Here is an 11,413-nt window from a genome sequence, read left to right as displayed (position 1 = left end):
CCCCATTTGCGCCGCGAACGGGATGAAATGAGGAACTGCGGGATCCCATCTTGCGCTCTGAGGTTTCTTGTGCTCGGAAATTGCGAGAGGCCAGCATCCTTGCCCTCTCCTCCTTGCCCTCCCTCTCCCACCCACCCGTGTGCCGCTTTACCCAGGAGGGGGCGGCAGAGGCTGCGAGGCAGACAGCAGGCCCACCCGGGACACGGAGAGACCCAGCCACCTGAGATGCAGTTGGAGGGACGGAGACTGCAACGGACCCTCGGCTCAGGGCTTTTGATTGGCCTTGGGGGCCCCAGCCAGGAAGGTCGCGGCCCTTACATGATGTTTTCTTGTTGTTCGGTCCCTAAGTGCCTGACTCTTTGTGACCCCATGGACTGTAGCCCGCTGGGATCCTCTGGGGATTTCCCAGACAAGAGTACTGGAGTGGGTTGCCATTTCCTTCTCCAGGGGATCTTACTGATCCAGGAATTGAACCCCGCGTCTCCTGCATTGGCAGGCATTGGCAGGTGGATTCTTTACCACTGAGCCACCAGGGAAGCCCCTTATACACACAAGCCTTTTGTTGGGGAAACAGTGCTTAGCCTTCCTCGAATTTGAGGGCCCTTGATCCCAAGAAGATTAAGGGCCACGGATCTAATCTGACTCGGTTCTCACTCCTAGTACACAGATGAGGAAAACTGAGGCCTAAGAGTGCAGCTTGCTGAGCTCCTTCAACTGGCAAGTCAGACCTGGGACCAGCTTCTGAGCTCTTTGTTCATCACCATTGGGCATTTATGTGTCTGATCTTGACCAAACCCTTCTGACAGGTCTTTGCATAGCAGACCTGTGACTAAGGCAGACCAGGCCCAGCTAAAGGAGGCTGCTCTTCTGGTTCAGCTTTGGGGTTTAAGAAAGGTGAATCTTATTGGAAAAGTAGGGTTAACTAGGCAGTGAGGTGCTGGAAAGGGTGTTCCAAACTGAAAGAACTGTGCATGTCCAAAGGTCCAGGGGCTGGGGGGGACACAGGTCAATCAGGAGACTGTAATTGTTCCTTGTGACTGGAACGCAGGGAGCAGGGGCCTGGGAGATGCTCTGGGGAGGTAGCCAAGGCCCCCCTTCCCCTCAAAGCACTCTGGCTCAACCCATGTGCCCCACAGTCCCCAGATTATTTTCACTAAACTGTCACTCCAGCTGACTGTGTTTGACTGTTCCCCAAATGGGCACTGACCACCTCCTGTATGTGCAAGGTGCTGTGGTCACCTGGACATCGGATGCTGACGACCCAAGGCCTTGGCTCCCTCTGAAGGAGGCAGACATTGACTCAGCTCTTGCACCCATGATTGAAAGTGAAGTCACTCAGTCGTGTCCGACTCTTTGCGACCCCGTGGACTGTAGCCTACCAGGCTTCTCCGTCCATGGGATTCTCCAGGCAAGAATACTGGAGTGGGTTGCCATTTCCTTCTCCAGGATATCTTCCTGATCCAGGGATTGAACCCGGGACTCCCACACTGTAGGCAGACACTTTACCGTCTGAGCCACCAGGGAAGTCCTACACCCATGATTAACTGGGAAGAAGAATGATGTGAAGGAAGCCCATAGCTGAAGCCCTCACTAATCCAGGGTATTAGAGTAAAGATAAATCAGACAAAGTTATGTCAGGGATGGGAGAGGTAGGGGAATTAGATGCCTTGGCATATGGAGGAACTAAAATATTCTGAGTGTTGCTTGAGCTGAGAGAGAAAGGGAGAGCAGAGTTGTGGCAGGCCTGGGTGGGCTGTGGAAGATGGATTTTGTTCTACCTGAGGTAGAAGCCTGCTCAGATTTGTACAGATGATGGAAGAGGACAGCTGGCAGTGTCCTCTGGCTCAAACTCCAGAGGTGGTAGACATAAGAGAGAAAGAGATGGATTTGAAAACCTATTTATTAATAGGATACACCATATCAAAATTTAACTCAAACTGGATTATACACCTAAATATAAACCCTAGAGCTATAAAACCTCTAGAAGAAGGACTTCTCTGGTGGTCTGTGGCTAAGACTCCTTGCTGCCAATTCAGGGAGACTGGGTTCGATCCCTGGTTAGGGAACATGCCACAGCTAAAAGATCCCATATGTCACAACTAAGACCCGGTGCAGCCAAATAAATAATTTTTTTTTTTTTTAAAGAACAACAACCTCTAGAAGAAAGCATTGTTGTTGTTGAGTCACTAAGTCATGTCCGACTCTTCTCGACCCCATGGACTGCAGCCTCCCAGGCTCCTCCGTCCATGGGATTTTCCAGGCAAGAGTACTGGAGTGGGGCGCCATCGCCTTCTCCAATACGCTGTCTAGGTTTGTCATAACTTTTCTTCCAAGGAGCAAGTGTCTTTTAATTTTGTGGCTACAGTCATTGTCTGCAGTTGTTTCAAATGCCCTTTATTCCTACTATATGGTTCCAACTCCTATTTCTATGCATGTCTCATATTTCTGTTATAAACTAGATATTTTAGGCAATATAATGTAGGTACTCTGGGTACTGGGCACATTTCTTCTGGACTTTGTTATAATGAGTACCAGCATTATCCTTTTTTTGTTTGTTTTTTGGTGGAGAACGTGAGTAATGATCCAGCCTTATTTTAATGAAGCTTGATCCCCACGTTTTGAGAAGCCAGAGCTAGTGTATTGAATTAAGGATATGCAGGTTATGGTCTGCTTTCCTGGTGGCTCAGCTGGTAAGGAAACCACCTGCAACGCAGGAGACCTGGGTTCGATCCCTGGTGGTAAAGATCAGAAGGGAAGGGTTACTCACTCCAGTATTTTGGCCTGGAGAATTCCATGAACTGTATAGTCCATGGGGTCACAAAGAGTTGGACACAACTGAGCAACTTTCACTTTCACTGGGTTTGGTAAAGATTTCTTAAATATGACACAAAAGCCCAGACAATAAAAGAAAAAAAAATTTGAAATTTACTGAAATAAAACACTTTGTTCCTCCTCAAAAGGCACTATTATGAAAATGAAGAAAAACCACAGACTAGGAGGAAATCATTGCCAAAAAATATATCTGATGAAGAACTTGTATTTAGAATATATAAAGAATTCTTACAATTTAAAAAAATAATCCAGTAAAATTGGGTGAAAGATTTGAATAGACATTTCCCAAGAAGACATGTGATGGCAAATAAGCATATGAAAAAATGTTTATTCATTGGAGAAATGCAAATTAAAACTAGAAGGACCAACATTGCAAACCTAGAATGGCTAAAATTAAAAAGACTAACCATGCCAAGTGCTGGCAAGGATGTGGAGGAGTTGGAATTCTCATACGATGCTGGTGGGATACCACCACTTTGTTAAACAGTTTGGCAGTTTCTTTAAAACTTAAACATGTATTCACCAATAAATGGAAATAAACTATCAAGCTACAGAAAGATGCCAGAACCTTAAATGCATGTTGCTAAGTAAAAGAAACCAGTATAAGAAAACTGGAGAAGGCAATGGCAGCCCACTCCAGCACTCTTGCCTGGAAAAAATCCCATGGATAGAGGAGCCTGGGAGGCTGCAGTCCATGGGGTTGCTAGGAGTTGGACATGACTGAGCAACTTCACTTTCACTTTTCACTTTCATGCATTGGAGAAGGAAATGGCAACCTACTCCAGTGTTCTTACCTGGAGAATCCCAGGGATGGGGGAGCCTGGTGGGCTGCTATCTCTGGGGTCGCACAGAGTCGGACATGACCGAAGCAACTTAGCAGCAGCATGAGAAAACTTATACTGTATGATTCCAACTATATGACATTCTGGAACTGGTATAACTAGAGATGGTAAAGAGATCAGTGATAGCTAAGCTTTCAGGGAAGGTGGGGGAAGGGCATTTTTAGGGCACTTAAACTATTCTGTGTGATACTGTAATGGTAGATACATGACGTTGCATTAAACCCATATAATGTACAACACTAAGAGTCCCTGGGGACTTCCCTGGTGGTCCAGTGGCTAAGACTCCGAGATCCCAATGCAGGATCCCCATGTTCGATCCCTGGCCAGGGAACTAGATCCCACATGCTGCAACTAAGAGTTCCAATGTAACTAAAGATTCCACGGGCTGCAACAAAGAGGGAAGATCTTGCATGCAACTAAGACCTGGCCCAACCAAGTAAAATAAACAGTTTTTTAAACAAGCGTGAACCCTAATGTTAAACTATAGACTTTAATAACAATGTATCAATATTGTTTCATCCATTGTAACAAATAGATCACACTAATACAAAATGTCAGTAGAGAAACTGCAGATGGGAAAGGGGGGTACTGGAATTCTCTATACTTTCTGAGCAAATTTTGTGTAAACTTAAAACTACTCTAAAAAAAATTAGTCTATCTTAAAAAAAAGAAGAGTAAATTAAATATGGGCTTCCCAGGTGGTGCTAGTGGCAGAGAACCCATCTGCCAGTGCAGGAGACATGAGAGACCTGGGTTTGGTCCCTGAGTTGGGAAGATCCCCTGGAGAAGGGCATGGCAACCCACCCCAGTATTCTTGCCTGCAGAAACCCCATGAACAAGAGGAGCCTACCAGGCTACGGTTCATAGCGTTGCAGAGTCGGACACAACTGAATCAACTTAGAGCATGCGTGTTAAATATACACCTATCATATGACCCAGCCATTCCACTTCTAGGCATTCACCCAAGGGAAATAAAAGCATGTGTCCATGCAAAGACTTGTGTATGAATATTCATAGCAACTTTAATTGTAACAGCCCAAACTAGACATAACCAAATGGTCTTCAACAAATTGTGACTGGATAAGCAAATTGTGGTGCTGTATATATACCACAGAATACTACTCAGTCATAAAAAGGAACAATGGCTTAATCTCAGAATAATTATACTGAGCGTAAGAAACAAGACAGAAAGTGAAGTGAAAGTGAAAGTTGCTCAGTTGTGCTGACTCTCTGTGACCCCATGGACTATACAGTCCGTGGAATTCTCCAGGCCAGAGTACTGGAGTGGGTAGCCTTTCCCTTCTCCAGGGGATCTTCCCAACCCAGGGATCAAACCCAGGTCTCCCACATTGCAGGCGGATTCTTTACCAACTGAGCTATCAGGGCCTGCTATATAATTTCATTTCTATGAAAATTCTAGGAAAATGATAGCAATTTAGTGATAGAAAGCATATCAATGATTGCTGGAGGGGATGGGGGGGCTGACAGGTGGGAATGGATGGCAGGAAAGGATTACAAAGGGGCTTGAGGAAACTTTTGGGGGTAATGGATATGTCCATTATTTGACTGTGGTATTGGTTTTGTGGGGGTATATATTGTCAACAAAAATGAACCTTGAAGTATACATAGTTTATTTTATGTCAACTATACCTCAGTAAAGCTGCTAAAAAGACCTATAGAATTTAGCCACTGATGGGATATGGTTCCTGGGAGACAGGGAGGGAAAAGACAACTCTAGACCATCTGAGTAGATTCATGGTGTAGGGGACTCTTATCTGGAGGGGATTCTGGAGGATCAGGTTAGGGAGGTACCTGTGGGACTTAATGGCTCCTAAAGGAAATCAGTCCTGAATATTCATTGGAAGGACTGATGCTGAAGCTGAAACTCCACTACTTTGGCCACTTGATGTGAAGAACTGACTCACTGGAAAAGCTCCTGATGCTGGGAAAGATTGAAGGCAGGAAGAGAAGGGGATGACAGAGGATGAGATGGTTGGATGGCATCACTGACTCAATGGACATGAGTTTGAGCAAGCTCTGGGAGTTGGTGATAGACAGGGAGGCCTGGCGTGCTACAGTCCATGGTGTTGCAAAGAGTCGGACACAACTGAGTGACTGAGCTGAGAAAGCTGTGGGACCCGCCCTCATCCAAGAGGAGGTGCCTGGCGGTGGGAACAGACCTCAGAATAGAGGAACAAATTTGGGAGTCATTGGACATTGTGCCACCTGAAAGAAGTAGAGGCAGGGGACAGACATGTCATTCTGGATACAAAGATGCTTCATAAAGATGTCTGTGCTTAAAGTAATCTATAGAGTGATGAAAATTAAAAATTCTAGGGACTCTCCTGGTAGTCCAGTGTTTGACTCCAGCTCCCACTACAGAGGACATGGGTTCCATCCCTGATTGGGGAACTAAGATCCTGTAGGCCACATGACTCAGCCAAAAATTTTTTTAAATTCTAACAAGTGAAAAAAAAAATTCTAACAGATTATTTGGGGAAAAGAACTAGAAAAACTGATTTAAAGTTCCTATGGGAAACTGAACAAGCAAGAATAGCCAGATCAGATCAAATCAGTCGCTCAGTCATGTCCAACTCTTTGCGACCCCATGAATTGCAGCACGCCAGGCCTCCCTGTCCATCACCAACTCCCGGAGTTTACTGAGACTCACGTCCATCGAGTCAGTGATGCCATCCAACCACCTCATCCTCTGTCGTCCCCTTCTCCTCCTGCCCCCAATCCCTCCCAGCATCAGAGTCTTTTCCAATGAGTCAACTCTTCACATGAGGTGGCCAAAGTACTGGAGTTTCAGCTTTAGCATCATTCCTTCCAAAGAAATTCCAGGGCTGATCTCCTTCAGAATGGACTGGTTGGATCTCCTTGCAGTCCAAGGGACTCTCAAGAGTCTTCTCCAACACTACAGTTCAAAAGCATAAATTCTTCAGCACTCAGCCTTCTTCACAGTCCAACTCTCACATCCATACATGACCACAGGAAAAACCATAGCCTTGACTAGATGGACCTTTGTTGGCAAAGTAATGTCTCTGCTTTTGAATATGCTATCTAGGTTGGTCATAACTTTCCTTATGACCAACCTAGATAGAATAGCCAAGAGACTTCTGAAAACAAGTTAGGAGTCTAATCCTGTGAAAGTGTTAGTCACTCAGCCAAGTTCAACTTTTTGTGACTCCAGGGTCTGTAGCTGCCAGGCTCCTCTGTCCATGAAATTCCCCCAGGCAAGAATACTGGAGTGGATTGCCATTCCCTTCTCCAGGGGATCTTCCTCACCCAGGGGTCAAACACAGGTCTCCTGCATTGCAGGCAGATTCTTTACCATCTGAGCCATTAGGGAGCCTAACCCTATCAAGTATTACATCCAATCCATAATGATTAAATAATTCTTATATAATAATTAATGAAGAGGGGTACTGATACATATAGATCACTGAAAGATAGAAGAATCTAGTTCAGTTCAGTTCAGTTCACTCACTCAGTCGTGTCCGACTCTTTGCGACGCCATGAATCGCAGCACGCCAGGCCTCCCTGTTCATCACCAACTCCTAGGGTTCACTCAGACTCACATCTACCAAGTCAGTGATGCCATCCAGCCATGTCATCCTCTGTCGTCCCCTTCTCCTCCTGCTCCCAATCCCTCCCAGCATCAGAGTCTTTTCCAATGAGTCAACTCTTCACATGAGATGGCCAAAGTACTGGAGTTTCAGCTTTAGCATCATTCCTTCCAAAGAAATCCCAGGGCTGATCTCCTTCAGAATGGACTGGTTGGATCTCCTTGCAGTCCAAGGGACTCTCAAGAGTCTTCTCCAACACCACAGTTCAAAAGCATAAATTCTTCGGCGCTCAGCCTTCTTCACAGTCTCCAACTCTCACATCCATACATGACCACAGGAAAAACAATAGCCATCTAGATACAGGTCCAAATGCATATAGGAATTTAGTATATAAGAGCAGCATCTCAAATTTGTTGAGAAAAGATGAGTTTTTCATTAAAAAGCATTAGGAAAATGGGAGGGAATTTTGTATATGATCAATTCCAGATGAACTCATGATTTAAATGTAAAAAATGAAAACAAAAATACAGCCAGCAGCTAAGGGAGACATTCTTTTAATCATCTCAGTGTGGAAAAATTCTTTTTAACTGTGACACAAAACCCAGAAGCCACAAAAATTTATTTTATCACACACAAAGTTAAAAGGATAAACTGAAGAAAATACTTACAATTTACATCCTGAAAGGCTATTTTTCCTTACATATGAGTCAAGTACCAAAAAACAATGGAGAAATGGGCAAAGATAAGAGCTGTTCACAAAAAAGACATACAGCTCTTACATGTATGAGCTTGAGCTCACTTGAAAGAAAAAAGAAATACAAACTAAACCTTCACCAAGACAGGATTTTCTCCTTAGCAGTTTGGCAAACATAAAATAACCTTGTTTCTCATTGATTGGTGAGTGTTGTGGAAAACAGCCTTCACACAGCTGGAGGCTGGGGAGGGGTTTCAGGCACAGCCCCAACAGATGAACAAGTGGCAAAGTTCTTCAAGATGACCATTTTGGAGGCTTTCCCTGGTGGTCCAGAGGTTAAGAATCTGCCTGCCAATGCAGGGAATGTGGGTTTGATACCTGATCAGGGAACTAAGATCCCACATGCTTCAGGGCAGCTAAGCTGAAGCATGGAGGAGGAGAAGGGAGGAGGAGAAGGGTACCTGAAGCAATACACTGAAACTATTGAGGCCTCTCCCTCTAGAGCCCACATGCCACAATTAGAGAAGACTGCATGCCACAGTGAAAGCCCAGTGCCACCAAAAAATAAATAAAATGGGCCTTTAAAAAAAGACGACAATTTTGACTTGACCTTTGGCTGAACAATTCTTCTTGGAATTCACTGTTTCATATTTGAATAATGCTGTTCTTACAAAGTCTTCAGTCCGTTCAGTTCAGTCACTCAGCCACGTCCAACTCCTTTGCTACCCTGAGGACTGCAGCATGCCAGTCTTCCCTGTCCATCACCAACCCCTAAGCTTGCTCAAACTCACATCCATCAAGTCAGTGATGCCATCCAATTATCTCATCCTCTGTAATCCTCTTCTCCTGCCTTCAGTCTTTCCCAGCATCAGGGTCTTTTTCCAATGAGTCAGTTCTTCACATCAGCTGGCCAAAGTGTTGGAGCTTCAACTTCAGCATCAGTCCTTCCAATGAATATTCAGAACTGATTTACACAACTTTCACACTTTTACAGAGTCTTAGTGACTCTCTATAGCAGGGATCCCCAGCACAGTACCAGTCTAATGGAGCTGGGCCGTACAGCAGAAGGTGACTGGTTGTCTTCCACAAAACTGACCCCTGGTGCCAAAAAAGGTTGGGTGCCACTGCTCTATGGCACTATTTAGAATAGCAGAAGTGTGGAAACATGTGCCAGTCAATAAGAAAAAAGGGTACACCCATACAGAAGAGTGCTATACAGCTGTCAAAAGGAATGTGCAGATAGGAAACCATGTGATTTGTCTACACCAACTCTCTAACACCATCTCAGTTCAGTTCAGTCACTCAGTTGTGTCCAACTCTTTGCGACCCCATGAATCGCAGCACGCCAGGCCTCCCTGTCCATCACCAACTCCCATCTAGGCCCCTACAATTCAATTCTGATACTAATTCCCAGAATTAGCACAGGCCCCATGAATCTCAGTTCCACAAGAGGCCAGCCACAAATGGAACCCCCAGGTGACCCATACTCCTGTCTGGCTGACTACAAATTTGGGGATGACCATAACCCCTCTCCTCAGGACTGATAATTCAGTAGAAGACTCAGAACTCAGGAAAATACTTTATTCACTGTTACTGGTTTATTATAAAGGATACAATTGAGGAACAGCCAAATAGGAGAGATTCATAGGGAAAGACATGCGGAGGGAGGGAGCCACCCTCCCCGAGAATCCCAAATCTCTAGTGCCTCGCCCTTCCTGGAAGAACTGGGGAAGCTGAAAGTTCCCACCCTCTAGATCACTTTTTTTGGCAACAGCCACCATCTTGAATAACCTCATTAGCATTAACTCTGGTGTGATCTATAGGAGCTCATTATGAATAACAAAAGACATTCCTATAACTCTGGAAATTCCAAAGGTGTTAGGCACTCTGTGCCAGGAACCAGGGACAAAGACCAAATTTGTATATTTTTATTATACCACATTTGGTTACATACATTTAGATTCTTTCTCTGGATGGACATAAATGATCACTTCCATTGTTTCCAGGAAGGAGAACCAGGCGGCTGGTAGTCAGGGGCAGGAGGTGACTCTTGGTTCAAAATTCAAAACATACATGTGACTATATTACCTATCTGAAAAACTCTTAAAAATACTTTACAGTCCTTGTCTTGGCTTCTAATGTCTGCAGCCTCCAGGCTTCACCCCCATGCTTCTTGGGAACCACTCAGAGAGGAGGGAGGGGAATTACATTTAGATTTCTCTGCCACCTGACCCCTTAGACGTCTCTGCCTTCTGTTTCAGGTACACTCCCCTTTAACCTTTCTCTGGGCAGCAATTCCCTCTACTGATAACACCCACATCTGAGCTCCTTTCTTGAGATCAGTTCTAAACCCTTCGAGTATTATCTCATCCAAATCTCAAACAGTATCCTTTCTGGTGTAATACTCATTTTACAGATGAGGCAGTAGAGGAGATTAAATCTGTAAGTCATACAGAAACCTGGATCTTGAACTTAAGCTGTCTGGCACCAAAGACCAAGTCTTAATCACTACTCTAGATGGTCTTTCCAAAAATCCTGTTCCTCACCACCACCACCCGAGCGTGGGCAAACCTGACATAGTTCATCACATTATATGGGCTTCTCTGTGGCTCAGTCAGTAACCAATCCACTTGTAATGCAGGAGACCTGAGTTCAATCTCTGGGTTGGGAAGATCCTCTGGAGAAGGAAATGGCCACCCACTCCAGTATTCTTGCATGGGAAATCTCATGGACAGCGGAGCCTGGTGGGCTACAGTCCATGGGGTCACAAGAGGCAACTGCAGCCCAGAGCAAGGACTAAGGCTCATTCTGAAAAAGACCTCACCCTGCAGGCATTTCTAGACTGACATAGAGCCATTTTCCTTTGGAGTTCTTTTTGGTCCAGTAGGTCCCAGGCCCTCTTCTAAGGACTGCATATAGCTCATTTCATTCAGTTCCGTGGGCTCTATGTGGGTCTCAGCATCCACTAAGATGTTAAAGAGGAGAAACAGTGGGATGACTGGTCGCCAGTGGGAAGGGAGAGCTATTACAGGGCTTGTGCTCAGGGGTCTCAACCACTGGTACCTAAATCTGGCAGACCCCCCCTCCCCAAAACTCCCTCCCTACCCCTACCCTGGGTAAAGGACCCAGACCAGGGCCTAAGCACAGCCAATGTCCTGAGGGCATGAATTTATTAGAGGAGTCAGGTCAGACTGGTTACAAGTTACAGGTTGGGAAGAAGGGGCAGGAGGCATGGGCAGCCCTGCCAGCCTGAGGCCAAGAAGACAGGAGCCTGGAGGGGCCACAGTCAGTAGAGCATTGGGCCAGCAGGCAAGCAGACAGGCTATTCTTCACCCTGCAAGTATCAGCGCCGAGGGCACAGCAGCAGCTTAGAAAAGACTGGGGGAGGAAGGACAGAGAGCTGCTCAGAGGAAGCCTGCCAAGCTCACACAGCAAGGGGGTGCAGAGCTGGACACTTGCCCAAGCCTGCTGGACCC

General features: G+C 45.6%; 1 protein-coding gene across 5 annotated transcripts in view; it reads right to left on the bottom strand.

Moving 5' to 3' along the window:
- Positions 1-11,075: 11,075 nt before the first annotated feature.
- The window catches only part of SPDYC (speedy/RINGO cell cycle regulator family member C), a 50,099-nt gene continuing 49,761 nt past the window's right edge, over positions 11,076-11,413 (bottom strand). For all 5 annotated transcript variants that reach the window (XM_061406919.1, XM_061406918.1, XM_061406923.1 and 2 more), the window contains one exon: positions 11,076-11,315. In XM_061406919.1, the coding sequence (XP_061262903.1) occupies positions 11,281-11,315 (35 nt within the window). In that variant the 3' untranslated portion in view covers positions 11,076-11,280. The remainder of the gene's footprint in view (positions 11,316-11,413) is intronic.

This window comes from Bos javanicus, chromosome 29 (assembly GCF_032452875.1).
Source record: "Bos javanicus breed banteng chromosome 29, ARS-OSU_banteng_1.0, whole genome shotgun sequence".
Taxonomy (NCBI): Eukaryota; Metazoa; Chordata; class Mammalia; order Artiodactyla; family Bovidae; genus Bos; species Bos javanicus.
The sequence above is the reverse complement of the archived record's forward strand: the minus strand, read 5'-3'. Positions and strand labels throughout refer to the sequence as shown.